The 15,923-nt window shown below is 49.6% G+C and overlaps 7 protein-coding genes across 7 annotated transcripts; 3 read left to right on the plus strand and 4 right to left on the minus strand.

Moving 5' to 3' along the window:
- Positions 1-2,071: 2,071 nt before the first annotated feature.
- Positions 2,072-4,133, plus strand: K460DRAFT_271474 (glucose transporter-like protein; the record flags this gene model as incomplete). Its single annotated transcript, XM_040927728.1, has 8 exons — positions 2,072-2,118; positions 2,168-2,218; positions 2,272-2,585; positions 2,729-2,921; positions 2,973-3,244; positions 3,296-3,643; positions 3,696-3,831; positions 3,893-4,133. 8 exons carry the CDS (start codon positions 2,072-2,074, stop codon positions 4,131-4,133), a joined length of 1,602 nt encoding a protein of 533 aa, XP_040793604.1.
- A 314-nt stretch (positions 4,134-4,447) lies between these two features.
- Positions 4,448-6,150, minus strand: K460DRAFT_361792 (uncharacterized protein). The gene has a single exon (XM_040932525.1). The coding sequence runs from the start codon at positions 6,070-6,072 to the stop codon at positions 4,753-4,755; it is 1,320 nt and encodes a 439-aa protein (XP_040793605.1). The 5' UTR covers positions 6,073-6,150; the 3' UTR covers positions 4,448-4,752.
- Positions 6,151-6,398: 248 nt separating this feature from the next.
- Positions 6,399-7,952, minus strand: K460DRAFT_273143 (uncharacterized protein; the record flags this gene model as incomplete). The annotated part of the gene is made up of 4 exons (XM_040927853.1): positions 6,399-6,445; positions 6,501-7,326; positions 7,373-7,639; positions 7,695-7,952. The coding sequence occupies 4 exons, from the start codon at positions 7,950-7,952 to the stop codon at positions 6,399-6,401; spliced, it is 1,398 nt and encodes a 465-aa protein (XP_040793606.1).
- A 742-nt stretch (positions 7,953-8,694) lies between these two features.
- Positions 8,695-10,263, plus strand: K460DRAFT_302760 (uncharacterized protein). Its single transcript, XM_040929918.1, has 2 exons — positions 8,695-9,184; positions 9,242-10,263. Exons 1-2 carry the CDS (start codon positions 8,817-8,819, stop codon positions 9,996-9,998), a joined length of 1,125 nt encoding a protein of 374 aa, XP_040793607.1. The 5' UTR covers positions 8,695-8,816; the 3' UTR covers positions 9,999-10,263.
- Positions 10,264-10,746: 483 nt separating this feature from the next.
- K460DRAFT_26876 (uncharacterized protein) lies at positions 10,747-12,273 on the minus strand. Its single transcript, XM_040927540.1, has 2 exons — positions 12,156-12,273; positions 10,747-12,086 (listed from the first exon to the last, which is right to left on the minus strand). The coding sequence occupies exon 2, from the start codon at positions 12,005-12,007 to the stop codon at positions 10,886-10,888; it is 1,122 nt and encodes a 373-aa protein (XP_040793608.1). The 5' UTR covers positions 12,008-12,086; positions 12,156-12,273; the 3' UTR covers positions 10,747-10,885.
- A 392-nt stretch (positions 12,274-12,665) lies between these two features.
- K460DRAFT_302766 (uncharacterized protein) lies at positions 12,666-13,290 on the plus strand (the record flags this gene model as incomplete). Its single annotated transcript, XM_040929919.1, has 2 exons — positions 12,666-12,882; positions 12,932-13,290. Exons 1-2 carry the CDS (start codon positions 12,798-12,800, stop codon positions 13,288-13,290), a joined length of 444 nt encoding a protein of 147 aa, XP_040793609.1. The 5' UTR covers positions 12,666-12,797.
- Positions 13,115-15,675, minus strand: K460DRAFT_328585 (ATP-binding cassette transporter-like protein). Its single transcript, XM_040930705.1, has 5 exons — positions 15,301-15,675; positions 15,033-15,245; positions 14,695-14,953; positions 14,488-14,631; positions 13,115-14,433 (listed from the first exon to the last, which is right to left on the minus strand). Exons 1-5 carry the CDS (start codon positions 15,507-15,509, stop codon positions 13,351-13,353), a joined length of 1,908 nt encoding a protein of 635 aa, XP_040793610.1. The 5' UTR covers positions 15,510-15,675; the 3' UTR covers positions 13,115-13,350.
- Positions 15,676-15,923: the final 248 nt, after the last annotated feature.

A 15,923-nucleotide genomic window follows, 5' to 3' on the forward strand; every position in this document is an offset into this window, starting at 1 on the left:
TGCGGGGGTCTACTTTGAGTGCGGTGATGATTAAGTTTTACACGCCCTGGTGCACATCTCTAGAAACAGTGGGGTTTGCGACAGCTTCTCCAGACCCAGGATCTGAATATGAGCTAGACATGGCGCATATGGGGTTCCAAGGGGTGAAGTGGTTTTGTGGGTGGGAGTCTGCTGTCTGGGGAGTGTAGTGAGATGATGGGTTTTCTTAGTGTGGCAAGAAAGGGCTTAGGCGCCAAGGCCCGGTTAGATGTGGAAGAGGCGTGCGTACCAAGGTTCGTGGTGGTGGAGGAGGAGGAGAGCGGAGCGTGAGTAAGGCAAACACGGACGAACAAAGTTTGCTCAAAGCTAATGGTCTTGGCTGATTTAGTCGCGCAAAAGAACAGCTGTGCGCACGGTCGAAAGGTGGTAAACTTTCTCAGTGAAGTCTATCGGGCCGGCTTTTCTGTAGAGCTCCACTCCGCCCATGTGCGATGAGGTGAGATCGCTGCGGCAATTGTTTGTAGCACGGATATTGCGCAATTTGAACTTCTTTCAGAGGAGAACTTGGCTTTACAGATTCTGAGCTTGATCATGAGATTGCCAGCTGCTATTGCTGTGCTGTTTCGATGATGAGGTGGCTGGAGAACTTGGCCGACAGGATCTCCCGCATCTCATGCACTCCACACCTGGGCAAGACGATCAAGTTCCAGTCACATCACCTCTTCGCACTCTTGGAGCGCCTCTTTGCACTCGTTAGGGTCATGCCATCGCTAAAAGCCAAGATATTCGGCAGGTGAGCGTCGGGGCGCTAATGTGCTTCTAGCATCGTTGTCCGAAACGCGTATTCGAGTGGAGAGCCAAGAGCAAGAGCGCGACCCCAGATGTCTGAATTTTCACGATCAGATCTCTTTTAGACATCACATGGCCTTCTCCTGGATAGCTGGAGTTTGCCGTCCCACGGGGGGCGCAGCGATAATGCGGAGCCTCCAGCGGAGACTACACGCTACGCGCACGCTATCACCCGACATCTTGCCGGAGCCCACGGGAGCCATTAGACTCAGCAGAGCCTCCTTTTAATCCAACGTCAACCTTGCAAGCTTATAACAAAGCGGGAAACATCGCGTCTGCCCAGCCTTGAGACGCATTCGTACAGGCCGGGATATGACGATCCGTGCTTCCCGGATGCTTGCACCCATGTCGTAGTCAGCATGTCCACGATCCGGCCGCTGACAAGCACGCCAAGTGCAGCGATCAAAGATTTATTGGCCCATGGTATTCCTGGGCGAGCATCGAGCATGCAGAGAACCGACATCACGGGGACAGATTCTGTAAGGCGACTTTGAAAAGGTAAACAAAGCGAGTGGCGCTGGAAGCGGCATCTTCGGAACGTATGCCCAAGAGGCCGGAAGCGGATCATCGTGTATTGCGGGGAGAACACTTTTTATCTACCAAAACTTCGCAGTCGTAGCGGACATTTCACATCATTGAGATCATCGAATACTCCGAGTCTTTAATGCTGAAATAGTCGGACCGGCGTGTTTCAAATCCCAGGCCGAAAACGTGCACATTCCTTGGCTGACGTTTGCATCTTCTGCCGGAAGAAGCAACTTGACATGGCTTCATGCTTCGCCGAGCTTGCTTGGCTGCACCCAACAATGGTCAATCTCGGTCCGACTTCTTTGTTCGCTCTGCCAACTACTTTCTTATTGGCTGTATAGTCTTTCACTACTCACGCCATGAGCAGTCGTTGTCGTATTGTTCGCCATCCATGTTGGTGGTGCAACGGTCAACCGCGTGCTGGTTCTTGGGTGCAACTTGGCGCGGAGCGACGGGCACTAGGTCGAGTTTGAGACCTAGGCCTGGGGGCGATGATGGAGCACGCGCATGATGAGATTTGTTCGGTAGATAGAGGACAAGGGTAGGGCTTGGTTTGCGGGGCCGAGCTTGGGAGGAGGGTTGCTTTGGAGTTAGTTAGCATTTTAGATAAAGAGCTGGGGTGCGCCGTTTTGGGAGGGAGTATCACTCTCACGCACGTCGACTCTTCCCACCTCGACTCTTCGTAATCGGATTTCGACATTACCATACAGACAAGATGGGTCTCATGTTGAAGCCCCCGGCGGATACGGCTGGCAAGGCATGGTAAGCTATGTCGACTCTCGCTACTATGAACACAGCTAACAGTCTCTAGGCCAGCCATCCTCATTGGCCTTTTCGTCGCATTTGGAGGTGTCCTCTACGGGTAAGCATGGGTTATCATATATACTGTCAACATGAACTAATACCTCACCACAGATATGACACTGGTACCATCTCCGGTATCCTTGCCATGGATTATTGGAAGAAAGAGTTCTCAACAGAGGCCGACCTTAGCATAACAGCATCCCAAGATTCCCTCATTGTCTCAATTCTCTCAGCCGGTACATTCTTTGGTGCGCTCACCGCTGCGCCATTGGGTGATCTCCTCGGACGTCGTATTGGACTTATGCTCTCTGCCGGTATCGTCTTCAATGTTGGCGTTGTCATGCAGACTGCCTCGACTGCACAGCCTCTATTCATCGCAGGACGTTTCTTTGCTGGATACGGTGTCGGTCTCATTTCGGCTTTGAGTAAGTCGCATCCTTTTCCCCGGGTAGCACGAGTTTTCGAGTTCAGAGATCACGTCGCCAACGCTAGCCGAGATCTCACACTACTGAGGCTCTACTGGTTATCCTGAATCACATTTTTAGCGTAGCACTAACGATAATTCTAGTCCCCATGTATCAGTCCGAGACAGCTCCTAAATGGATTCGCGGAACGATTGTGGGAGCATACCAACTTGCCATCACCATCGGTCTTTTCCTAGCAGCTATCGTCAACAACTCCACCAAGGGCCGCAATGATTCGGGATCATACCGTATTCCGATCGCTGTACAGTTCCTTTGGTCTATCATTCTCGTCGTTGGGTAAGCAGTCACTATAAGCTCATCTCGAGCTAAACTAACAATAATGACTAGTCTGTTCTTCCTTCCCGAGACTCCGCGCTATCTCATCAAAATGGACAAATACGACGCGGCTGCTCAAAGTTTAGGAAAGCTCCGCCGCTTACCCGTTGACCACCCGGCTATCGTCGAGGAATTGAGCGAGGTCCAAGCCAACCATCTCTATGAGATGTCTCTTGGCAAGTCTACGTACCTTGAGTGCTTCAAGGGTACTCTGGGCAAGCGCCTCATGACCGGATGCCTTCTCCAATCATTGCAGCAGTTGACTGGTGTAAACTTCATCTTCTGTAAGTCGATTGTCTCGTTCTACATGAAGTTCTCATTCTAATCGCGCCCAGACTACGGCACACAGTACTTCCAGAACGCCGGATTCCGTAATCCCTTTATCATCCAGGTCATTACCAACTCTGTCAATGTCGCATCCACCCTCCCAGGTCTTTACATGGTTGAAAAACTCGGCCGTCGCAACCTGCTCCTCTTGGGAGCTGTCGGCATGTCCGTATGTCAGTTCATCGTCGCCATCACTGGAACCGCAGCCGGAACAACTGTTCTACCAGCTCAGCAGGCAGCCATCGCCTTTGTGTGCATTTACATCTTCTTCTTCGCCAGCTCCTGGGGCCCTGTTGCATGGGTTGTCACGGGCGAGCTTTTCCCATTGAAGGCCCGTGCGAAGTGTCTGTCTATGAGTGGGTAACATCCATTCGCAATACATCAGAGACATACTGACTTTTAACCCAGCTACCGCATCCAACTGGCTACTCAACTGGGCAATCGCATTTTCTACGCCTTACTTGGTTGACGCCGACCATGCCAATCTACGATCCAAGGTGTTCTTCATCTGGGGATCATTCTGTTTCGTCTGCATTGCCTTTGTGTAAGTTCAACCATTGTTCCCTCCTCCGTTCCACCAAGTTCTCAGACTAACATCCACTTAGCTGGTTCATGATCTACGAAACCAAGGGTCTCTCCCTAGAGCAAGTCGACGAGCTCTACGGCGTCGTCAACCAAGCATGGAAATCCAAGTCCTTCGTGCCCTCAATCTCGTTCCAGGATGTGGATCACGAGAAGCAGCGCCACATGTCCCTCAACGACATTGCGCAGAACCAGGAGAGGAAGCGCAGCGTCCAGCATGATGAGACCGTGCCGGCTGCCCATGTTACGGAGACCAAGATTTAGTAGTTCTCCTTGAAGCATTGGAGAATGGATGGGGATGTTAATTCAGAAACGGAAAGCTGAAAGAGCTCTTGGAGAAGGTGATGTGTGGTGTTGGCTGGCTTCAGTAAGATCTATAGGTCTGAAAAGCAGTCGAAAACCATTAAACCACATCACGCTTCTTATTGTGTATCAAGTCTACCATGCTTGATTATTGGCGGTTTATATGCGCTAGCGAACTTATTTCGATAATCATCTGATATATACCATCAAACTTCAGTTCAATCAGTCGGTTACCTGTGAATATCTTGCACGTGACGTTGGAGATTCAAGACCCAACCCTCAATAAATTAAATAACATTAATCAATAAATAACCCCGCGTAATTCTTGCGCTAGCATCCTCTCACTCTTCCAGTTCTGGTCATGAGCGTATCTTCGAATCTGCTCCACACAGTCTATGTCGGTCCGACATGGTCTCGGTTGAAAATGTGCCGAGAATCCTTCCGGTTGGATTATGCAAGAGAACTATAGCAATGCCTACGCATCTATCAAATTAAACACTCTAGCAGCTATCTCTCCTTAAGCCCTTAATACTATGTAGAATAGCATTAACACTGTCTTACAACGAAATCCGGCCTCTGGTCAGTATCCAGACCACGTTGGATCCATCATATTGTTGAATCGTTCCCAGAGCTCACTGTCTGTCCCCTTCACCCCTGTGTTCCATGCCTCGTCGGTATCCAACTGATGAATCCAACCCCGCTCTAGCTCTCGTCTCTTCTCACCCCCTTCCTCATTCCAATCATCAAAGATCTTCCTGAACTTTCTTCTTCTTGCTTCTACCTCTTTTGTCAGATTGTTCTTGCGTTCTTCGAAACCATGTTGTAATGCGTGAGGTAGGATCTCAGGTCGTGCCATGAACATCTCAACGCCATGTGCCTCTGCGGCATGCTGCGTCCACTGTCCAGCTTTTTCGAAGTAGACATCGCATCCAGACGCAGGGCAATGAAATGGCTCAGGATGCTCCTTGCCGAAATAATGTCGATCTAAAGCTTCGATTGCGACCGCGCCGAGGCCTGTTAGTTGCAATTGGATCTTCTCTTGTTCGTGCAAGAGTCCCTTGAATTCACCAACCGGTCCATAAAATCTTTTAGGAGGCATGAGAACAGTCTTGCGTTCGAAACCAGACGTAGTGACTTTTCTCCATTCGCCGTCATCTGCGAGACGATAGAGTACTCTGTGCCAATTCTTCGCAATAGGAGGTGCAGTCCGCTTTTCGCCACCAGAGCTCACCTCCACCAGTACTAAAACCGAAATCTCGAGGTTAATTGGGCATGTCTCGACAAGTACCTTTAGAGAACAGGCAATAGGCTCATCGTTTTGATATCGAATAGTCAGCGATTCCCAATTCTTGTTGACCACTACCTTTTTTGCGCGAGGAAATCTCATTCGAAAGGTCCTCCAAAACTCTCGGGCCTTGTTGTAATCAAGCTCTAATACATCGTCTTGACGAATAGGAGCTATTTTATCATCAGAGCGCAAGTCGTACTCGATCTCCACATTTTGTACGTAAGCCATAAAGGACAGATCGTAGCATGTATAGGCTGAGTGCCCACCTCCAAAGAGCCAGTAGGCCTTAATGAGATAGTATGTATCCGAATCTGACCAGAATCGTTTTGCAGCTTCGATGCGAAGCATAGATGCGTACATCATCTTGTAGAGCGTAGGCGCAGAACAGAAGTCTAGGACGTGGAGTTGAAGCTCTGTAGAAAGCTGACTAAAGCGTGATAATAGGGTAGCTTGCGATGAAGTGCAGGGTGGATCATCTTCATACGTAACATATAAGTGGAATGGAATGCGTCCTTCGCCGTCGATTGTCATGTGGAGGTCCCAGTTCAGTGGCTTCGTCCATGGAGGCTTCGATAGCGTGGCGAGTAGATTGCAGACACCTTGCACCCACATTTTAGGCTTTGTGGTTGAGAGGTCCAGTGGACGCCCAAAGGAAAGTCTTGCACTTGTCTTATACGGTGCGCGTGTTCGGGGTGAAAGTGTCACGGCAATCGTTGACCGTGCGCCAAGAATGACAGCGCATGTAACTAATATCAATCACGTGATAGAAGCGAACTGTAAGTCGGTAATGATATGTGTTCGAACTTAGAGTAGTGTGTATGAAGCAAGAAAGTAGTGTTTCCATTAATAAGAGTATTCAAGATACTCTACTGACTAAATGCTGCAACGCTATGCGCACAATCATCCGCTATATGTTATACAGATTCCCTTTAGCGTCATTATCCACCATCCGCTGTTGCATGTCCCGTCGGACCTTGCGATGTGTCTGTTACGTATTAGCCCAGCTGGTCCCATGCACAGTTATAAGATGGAATACTCACAATCCATGGTCACAAACGCCCGATCTACCTCATCTAATCCCTCAAGACAATATTGTAAGGTCTCTGCAACATCATGACACTTCCTTAACGGCGCTTCCTCAGGCATCAACACATCAATCTCCACGCACACGCCATCACCCGCGTGATAGCACTTGATGCTCTTGAACCCTTCTACTAGCGGCGCAAATCGGTACGCCATGTACATCATCTTACGCTCCACGCGGTCACTTGCCGCTTCGCCTGTCAGTCGGGTGACGTTCTCGAGACATGTGCCTGCCCAGTCGTAGATGATGAAGAGCGATAGGATGGTAGCGCCTACGGGATCAAGCCACCAGACATTGAGCTTGTGGCCGATCAACGGGAAGAGAAGGGAGAGCGTATTGAAATAGACATCCGTTTTGCAATCTTGCGATAACGCACGAACTTGGGTTGTCTTCACCCGTGCGCATCCGATCCATATGGTGCCTTTCGTAACAATGGTTGCTACCATGGCAAAGATAGCCGCAGGTGGTAGCTCGGCTACGTCGCGGTCACCGCCTGGTAGCAGCTTCTTCACGGACTCTTGCAGAATCTGCATGAAGGAAATAACCATGATGATTGAGAAGACGAGAATGCCGAGCGGTTCAAGACGTCGCCGTCCGATGGGGAATTTCTTTTTAAGCTTCATAAGTCGCCAACGCACTAATTTGTTAGTAGTCCAGATGATGATCGTACAGAGTAGGTCAAGTGCAGAGTCAACGAGCGACGCGATCAAGGAGAGCGAGTTTGACCAAATGGCAGCTACGCCTTTAGCCGCCAATAGTAGAATATTTACTATGACGTTGATCTATTTTTCGTTAGCTAAGTACTTTGTAGGGGACCTCTGATCTCACATTGATAGCCCATCTCACATGTTTCGCGGACTTGGCTCGCCTCGCTCGTTCATCTTCTGGGAGGAACGGCTCCAGACTCTCACCGCTAATACCCAACGGCCCTCGGTCTTCCGCTACGCCGTCATGGTCGGGGTCTGCCGGGTTCATGCTGTCGACTATGTCGTCTGCAAGTGAAGAGACTACCATATCGACTTCTAGCCAATCATCTAGACGCTGGTTTTGTTCCTTGTAGAAGGCACGAACCTTCTTGTTCGCTATGCATTTGAGCTGTAGAGATACGTAAGTACTACACTTCATAGAAAGGTTCTTTCTGTGCTCATACGCTTTCGTCGCTTTTCCTGTATTTCTCCAGGGCGGCATGGTCGACGTTTTCAATCAGCTTCTTCTTCATATCCGTGGCACGATGCTCCCTCAGCGTCTGCTCGATCGCATCACGGAACTTCTGTCGCGGGCGTACAGGATTGATTGAGCCATAGCCACTTTCCAAATCGACACGTTGATACTTGTTGAAATCGTTGCCTTTGCCATTTCCGTTAACGTTGCCATTGCCGCCAAGTAGGTTGCGCCTAGTTCCGACCATGGCTGTACAGGCTGTCCTTTGTTCGATTGTTGAGCTTCGTTACTCTCGGTGCCGTTGATGTTAATGGAAAACGGAAACGGAGGCCCTAAAGAACGGAAATCCTTCGGGAATAAAGTAAAGAAGCACAAAAGAAGCTGGAACTAGACGAAAAGCAAGATCAGAACAGGACCAGATACGGTAGCGCCAGAGAGAGCATCATGACAATGAATACCTATCCCCATTGCCGTTAGTATTGCTCGTCGTCCCTGCATAAAACAAGACAATTTGGGGGTCCTGGGTGTCTTCGACGTCGTAAATGACATCACTAGCGTCGGGAATATGCGGCTTTGCGTCAAGACGATCCACTTGGCAGGCACCGACCGCATGTTGCACCTTCATAACGTGTTCCATGTTTTCGCGTTAGATGTTGAGAAGTTCAAGGTTATGCGTGGGGCTTGAGTGCGCCACAGTTTGAGAGGCTGAAGTCACTTACGTCACGCAGTATCCTACGCGGAACATCATTTACGCCCGTAGAGCCGCGGATCTGCGCAAAAGACACAATAATCACGCCCCACTATTGTACGATCAAGACTGTGAGTTTTGAGATATTCATTGTTGTACAATTAAGAGCATGAAAATTTGAGCTAAACCTAACATTCTCGGCTTGAGAGGTGGTCTGACTCGCATTACATAAGCATGCCACAGAACGCTGGGCGCAGGATGTACCTAAGCAGTAAGCAGTAAGCATCAAGCAGTAAGCAGTAAAACGTCCCCGCCGATGAATCCTCCATGCGAAATTGCTTCTGGGCACCGCGACACATATAACCATCGTGATTGTACTGTTCGAACACAGTACGGTTCACGCCCAAACAATCCCTCCTCGCCATGGCTACTCCACCCGCCCGCCGCCGCTACAACGCAGCGCTGATAACCGCCTTTACGGTTCTGTCTCTCGCAGCAGCCTGGTCTATGCGCATTTCAGCCCTGCTAAACAATGTCCCCGTCGGCTTTGATAAATTAATTGAGACAGGCGCCTTGCCTAACGGGACGCGATTCAAGAAACATTACACTGGCATCAAGCCTCTGGACGAAATGTTGTCGTTCTTGGTCGCTGCTTTCCTATACGGTCCAACTGGCTGGAATGAAGTATTTTATTGGCAACAGTTGCACTTCCTGGTACAGATTACGGCGATTGTGGCCATCATGAACGTCGAGGCTTGTCGAGAGAGGAATCGCGGGAGTTGGCTGAAGTAGTGAGTTTCCACTTGTTGCTAGATAGTGCGTCAAAACTGATGCTAATGAGCTTTCAGTACTGCCATATTCGCTTTCGCATATCAGAACGTTGGCGGAGCCGTCATCATCCCGATTTGGTGGATTTTGCTTCATCGGGCCTCGGCTGAGAAATCGTACTTTTCTAGCGGACGCATAGTCCCGCTACCATACGCGTCTCTCATACTGCCAGCTACGGTCGCAATCTACACCATCCCCAGCATCGCAATGTATGTCCCTGGAATAGACTTGATCAGCCTTCAGAATCTCCTCGCATTCTGGCAATTAACCCCGCTTTTCGCCAACGTTCCATTGTGGTTTGCATCACCCTTTGTCTCCTCTGCCCCGGCAGCAGCCTCAAAGACGAGGAACGCAGATCTTCCGCATCTCAAACTCCTCTACATTGCTACGTTCTTAATTAGCATCGGAAGCCATTGGTTCGCCATTCACGGCATTATAACATCCACGAACCCTGAGGTTTCGCTCTCGGCTGTATTCCTGCCTAGCACGTCTAAGTGGAAAACAACCCTGGACTGGGGCCTGGTGTGGATCTTCCAATGGGACTGGTTGATTATTGCGATAGTGCATGATCTCGCTGCTTGGATCGCTGTGTACGACGTACAGCGACTAATTCATGGTGCTGCCACCAGCGCGCAGTTACTCCAGGGCGCCGGTGCCATCGCAGCATTGACTTTGCTTGGAGGGCCTGGCGCAGCACTTGCTGCTGTCTGGGGATGGAGAGAGGAGAAGTTAGCAGTGATTGAAAAACGATTGAGTTCTGGGAAGAAGGGGCTTTGAATGTAACGGGCGAACACACTAAAATGTCCATTTGATTGAGTTTGCATTTCGCAACTAAGGGGAGGGCATCGTGCTAGATACCGGGACTCTATGTCTCCTCAGTACCGGTTTAAGAAGTAGTCTGACAAAACCTGTACATGCCCTCAACGTTCCATATTGCCCTTCTTTCCTCACATGCATACCATCTTCCCTGCCCTTTCCCGGCCCTTAGCTAGACCCGCCTAGGGCTTCACTGCCGGTTGCCCATATTCCTCGCCACCCCCCCCCCAAATTTGCCATCCGAATCAACTCCTGTCGGTGGAGATCTACCATCTTCTTCCTCGATGTGACGAGTATCTCGCACTCTTGCCTTCCGTATAATTTCATCATCAGATACAACCGTGCCTTGACTCGCTACAAAGCCGGCGTGGCTATGTCTCTCCGCGTTAGCAAGTGCTTCGTCTTCTCCTGAGATATTTTCGGCCTCGCCATGCTCTGAATTGGATGTCTCCCTTTGTTGAAGCCTTTCCGATAGTACTTCGAGTATGAGGTGGCTAAGTTCAACTCGGAGGGTAGCAGTGCGCCCGCAAGGGCTGGAGCTAGGGCTGATACTAGCTGCTGGATGCTCATGCTGGAACTGGGGATACCGCTGATGTGGCTGTTGTAAAGTTGCTCTTTGGCAGTGACCGTTTCTCTCCTGTGGTCCCGATTCTTTTATATTGTAATTTTTTTGCTTCTATCAGCTGAAGTTTCCCTTCCTAGTGGGCACGAGATCTCTATGAGCAAATCGCCGGACTCCCACCATGTCTACGGTCTAAGTTTTTTGCTTCAACTACTCGCACTAAGCTAAGACGAAGTTTTCACGAAAGCAGTCGCAATCTTCCTATCTAATGACAAAGATAGATTACTCACACCTTTGCGATAATAGGCGCCCAACCTTCTTTCACGCATTTTAGTAGCGGAGACTCTAGCAGGCTCTCCCAGTCGTCATCCAAAATACCTTCAAGCACGTCCACACCGATGTCCACTAGTTGCTGTGTCCCTTCTTTATCCGTCCACGCAACCCTGGTCGGCCAGTAAGCAACATGTACAGCCCAATGAACTGCCACCCTCCTTAGCCATCCCTTGCCAAGCGTTTTGTGCGTGTTGTCACTTTCTCTAGCTGCAGCATATGCGTTCAAAAAAGCAGGAAGCAGACCTCTACCACCTCTAAAACGATCGAGTAGAAACGCTTCGGCAGCGAATTGGCCGACATCAGTGGCGCTGGTGCCGCGGCGTACCATCTCCCAATCCACGATAGTGAGATCCACTGCCTTCTGTTGCGAGGTGTTCAGCTTTACGAGAACGTTGCCAGGCCAGAAGTCTCCATGACAGACACATTCATCGTCTGTTTCGAGAAGACTGCCGAACTCTTCGTTAATGCGGTCTGCGAGTTTTGTGTCGTGGCCATGTTGCGAAAGTGCTGTGTGAAGGTTGGTGTATGAGTGGCGGTAAATTTTGACCGCGATTGGGTTGTTCTTATTGTTGCTCGCGGTAGGATCTTGACCGAGTAATGCGAGCGATATCTCTTTTGAACACATATGCAGAGCGGCAACCCACTTGGCCAGTTCTTCACCGACTAGACGAATATTGAGTTTTGAGTCGTCATATGCGTTCTTGAGGTTCCGATCTCCGCCATCTGCAATACAAAGAAGTTTCCGCTCTTGGTCGTAACTTATCAGACGCACAGGATGCACAGCTGTTTTCGGCAGTTTTCGTGTTATTGGGCTGTCGCTATTGGCAGGTGAGAAAATGCTCAAAGCTCGAGCTTCGTAGTCCATGCGCGTGGGGTCAAACGCAAAACTCTTGTTGATGTGAAGGTAGGGCGCAGCGTGCTTGAAGATACTTTTGTAGCCATGAATGCCAACTATGCGGTATACGTAGTTTGCAGTGCCACCTGAGAGCAGCGTCACTTCCACCTCTTTAGACCTCCCCACAGCCTTTAGATAAGCGCGGATACCATCCTCAGTGGTTAGATCGTGGGATGACATTATTGCTGAGTCCTCTCGTGTCTAACTGAGCTAGCTAGGGGGGACTCTGAATATGTGAGTTCCAGCAGATGTAGTGAGCCTAGAGATAAATCAGCACCCAATTTTTTGGACGTAGGATACCCTGAATTTTGCTGTGCAAATTGCTTACTTTCATTCACCTTGAAACTTTCTATTTCACTAGGTCGATCGAGACGAAAAAGCTGGCCGTACATATATACCTTTGCACCCAAGGCTTCACATACAAAATACATCGTTTGAGTCGACATGAGTCATTTGCCAAGATCACAACAGTGAAAGAACAGAAGTGGGGCTCGTGGCGCTAGGACGAAGTTGGAAAGGTCGATTTTCCCCTCAAGTGCTGGGCACCTGCGCTGACCGCATTGCTCGTAATCTCATGGCTTACCAAGCTAAGTTTCGTATGTTAGATGATAATCACTTTGTCAATTGAGTACGACCCCCAAAGTGGACGAGACTAAAGTGCTTGTTGAATTTGCACACTGGTCAATACAGCCCCGTAGGCCCGGTAAGCATACTCTTGATCTAGAGGATTTCCAAAGCGCTTACGCCCTAGTTGAGCTATCGCTACTCTTCATCTACTTAGGTCATCAGACAACATTCGATCACTAAACAATACCAACTCGCAGTTGATATCACCTTCCCCCGTTATCCCCTAAATTTACTGTCCTTGCTCCATGTCCACAACATACACCGCTTCACTTTCCTAACTTCTATGCCACTTTGAATCTCGCAAGTAGCCAGTATTCCAGCGCTGCTCAACACCAAAGCGACCATGTCTCCCATCCCCGTCATCGTCTGCGGGAAGAACCCCAACATCGCGAAGAAAGTTCGCGAAGACTTGCTGCCGGAATACGATGGTTTGCACTCAACCTAGTACGTCTTACGTCCACAGTCTAAGTAACTCAGTGATCCATATCATCCTCACTCTCGAAGCCGGCACTTTAGAGATTCCACGCCTTCTCTCCGGCAAAACACCGGAAAAGACCCCTGGCAATCACGGCTCGCAAAACTATACGCAAAAGCCAGTTGCCATTGCCGTGGGCGGCGGTTTTGACAACGAGGCGTTTGGTCAGATGAAAGACGCGTCGAAAGATGTGCAGAGCGTTGTCTGGGTGCGCCCAGACGTGAACTACAGGGCAGAGATGCCGGCGTTAAGCGATACAGAGGCCTTTGGCGCGGCCACCGCGGTCAGAGTGAAGAAGTGTTTGAACGAGCTAAGTGTGGGGAAAGAAGGGGGGAAGACAGAGGGTGTGTTTTACTTTTGAGAGGGTGTATTTGAGGAATCGATGACCAGACTACGAGGCGTACACGATCTCAACGCGAGTCTACTGTTTCCTCACAAACAACACCAGCCATCCCAAAAGCCGATACACAAACACAATGACCAAAAGGTAACCCACATATCTCCCCGTATCCCCCGTTTTATACCCATAACTACCCAACACCGCCTTCCCCTCAACCAAGCACTGGTCCTGCAGTGCACTCGGATACATACACTGACAAACCCCGTCATCTTTAACCGTACATGTGTAATCCCTCCTGCCAAACTCATTGACCATCATACCGCGGAAAACGTAGGCTTGGTAATCAATATAGTGGAAAACATACCGCCAAAACACATTGAGCGTTTGCGGCTGCACCATAAACCCATTGACACACATCCACAGCCCATTCGCAAACGCAGTAGCGGCAAGCGCTACGACGAATATAGGGATGAGAGAAGATAAGAGTACGACGAGCGATTCAGCAGCAAGTAGATCGAGAAAAAGCCAGAGCACCCACGTGAAGAATCCAGAAGCAGTCGGCGTAAAATTTCCCAGCCAATACGAAATGAGCGAGAACAATACAGTAATGAGGAACAGGTACGGTATGCCGATGAGGAAGTTGGCTGTTATGAAGGCAGTGGGTCCGTATAACCCGTTGGCACGCTCCTTGGTGTAGATGCTGAGATCCTCAAGGTACGCGGGGATGTAGGCAACAGCCATAAAGGACATGAAAGCTCCCCCGAAGAAGATGGCGTTGATGAAGGCTTGGATGTTCGTCTGCGAGGGGGTAAGGCGCAGCCACACGGTTCCCATCATTATGGCGAGCCCCATGTACATTGCGATGCGGATGCCGTAGACGACGACGTCGCGGTAGGACTTGATGAACGAGCGATGAATCAATGTGAAGGGTATGAGGAATGGGTTGGCGGAGTCGTGGTGGCTAGCGACGTCTGAAGTTGCGACCAATTGCGCGGGCTTCTGAACTGCTTCGTGAATCTTTTGTGACAATATTGCGGCTTGCTGTGACTTTGACCAGGAGGTGTGGAGGTGCTCGAGTTGTTGCGCGGATTTAGACGTGTCGCGGGAGAAGTCAGTGTTGACTAGTTGGATGATGAACTCTGCAGGGTTTGTGTAGAGCGGCATCTAAGGCGCTCAGTGACCGAACTTATGACACAAAAAGATAGCATGCCTACTTACGTTGTAACCAAGACTTTCGAAGTAGTCCTTGACCTCGGAAACGGGGCCATTGTATGCGACCTTGCCACACGAAAGGAGCATGAGCTTATCGAAGAGTGCAAAGGTAGTCGTGGATGGTTGATGAATGGAGGCAATAACTAGGACCTATAGCATTTTGGTCAATAAGCTACCCAAACATGTCTACGATGAATTGCATAAATGATTTACCTTGTACTTCTTCGCAATGTCCTTCACAAACTTTATAACCTCAAAGCTTGCTGCCGAATCCAGCCCACTAGTCGGCTCATCCAGGAACAGAATCTTCGGACTTGTAATCAGTTGACTAGCGACACTCAGTCTCCTCTTCTGACCACCCGACACGCCTTTCCGGATTGGTGTGCCGACCAGCGTATTAGCCTGGTCTCGTAGCCCGAACGCTGAAAGGAGTCCTTCGATTCTAGTCTTACGCTCTGTCTTGCTGATAGAACTACGGCGTACTAATTAGTAAGGGATGTTTTTCTCCCGCACGTAAACATGCCGGTTTAAGGATAGGGGTCTTAATCTACCTCGGAAGCGCGAGTTGTGCCGCGAAATAGAGTGTTTCGCGGAGGGTGAGGGAGCCGATGAGCGCATCTTCCTGTTCGACATACGAGCTAAGTTTGCGAAAGGTTGCGAGCGATGTCGGCGTGCCGTTGATGCAGAGCGTCTGCTGAATAGCGGCATTTGATGTTGCGGCTCGATGTGCGAGTACATCGAGGAGCGTGGTCTTTCCGGAACCACTAGTCATAAACTCAGGTACAATTCAACTATGAGACTGGACGTGAGCGAAGTTACCTTGGACCCATCAGTGCTAGCATTTCCCCTGCTTCGACCCTTCCATTGATGCTAGATAGAATGTCAAGAGGCTGCTTCGAACTTCTGTCTTTAACTGTGACCGTAATATTATCCCAGCTAAAGCTATGCACAGTGTTATTGGTCAAGTGTGCATAGTCTGAGTTTGCCATGGCTTTCTCAACGTCTTCATAATGCTTGGACGGTGACATGATGACATCGACTGATCCAGACAGGGATTAGAAAAAGGCCGAGCTGAATATATATGAGGAGTTGGTACAAAGGGAAGTAACAGAATCGGGGAAACAGGACAGAATGATGATCTACGAAGGAAGTTCTACACCGGGCACACGAAACTATATGAATGTAATATCCCATCGCAAAATTACTTTCCGTCAATGTGGTAGGAGTGAAGTTGACCTCGGCGACTGCGAAAGTAAGCGGAGATTTCGTATCAGCCCCCAAATCTTACGCCTAGCTCAATGGAGGCAAAGTAGATGCGTTAGCATCAAAGTAAGCAGCATATGCACCTACAATTGACTGACGTAAAACGTTCATCTACCCTGCAGAGTATGGGTAGAGGGTCTTCCAGAAATTGCTCAGAAATTTGCTCTGCATAGTTGACT

This window comes from Cucurbitaria berberidis (assembly GCF_010015615.1).
Source record: "Cucurbitaria berberidis CBS 394.84 unplaced genomic scaffold K460scaffold_1, whole genome shotgun sequence".
NCBI classification, from domain to species: domain Eukaryota; kingdom Fungi; phylum Ascomycota; class Dothideomycetes; order Pleosporales; family Cucurbitariaceae; genus Cucurbitaria; species Cucurbitaria berberidis.

Coding starts and splice junctions, on each gene's coding strand:
- K460DRAFT_361792 (XM_040932525.1), bottom strand. CDS start 6,072: ATGTGGGTGCAAGGTGTCTGCAATCTACTCGCCACGCTATCGAAGCCT.
- K460DRAFT_26876 (XM_040927540.1), bottom strand. CDS start 12,007: ATGTCATCCCACGATCTAACCACTGAGGATGGTATCCGCGCTTATCTA.
- K460DRAFT_328585 (XM_040930705.1), bottom strand. CDS start 15,509: ATGTCACCGTCCAAGCATTATGAAGACGTTGAGAAAGCCATGGCAAAC. Junction 15,246..15,300: donor CTAGCACTGATGGGTCCAAG/GTAACTTCGCTC, acceptor GTTTATGACTAG/TGGTTCCGGAAAGACCACGC. Junction 14,954..15,032: donor GCACAACTCGCGCTTCCGAG/GTAGATTAAGAC, acceptor AGTACGCCGTAG/TTCTATCAGCAAGACAGAGC.
- K460DRAFT_302760 (XM_040929918.1), top strand. CDS start 8,817: ATGGCTACTCCACCCGCCCGCCGCCGCTACAACGCAGCGCTGATAACC. Junction 9,185..9,241: donor CGCGGGAGTTGGCTGAAGTA/GTGAGTTTCCAC, acceptor ATGAGCTTTCAG/TACTGCCATATTCGCTTTCG.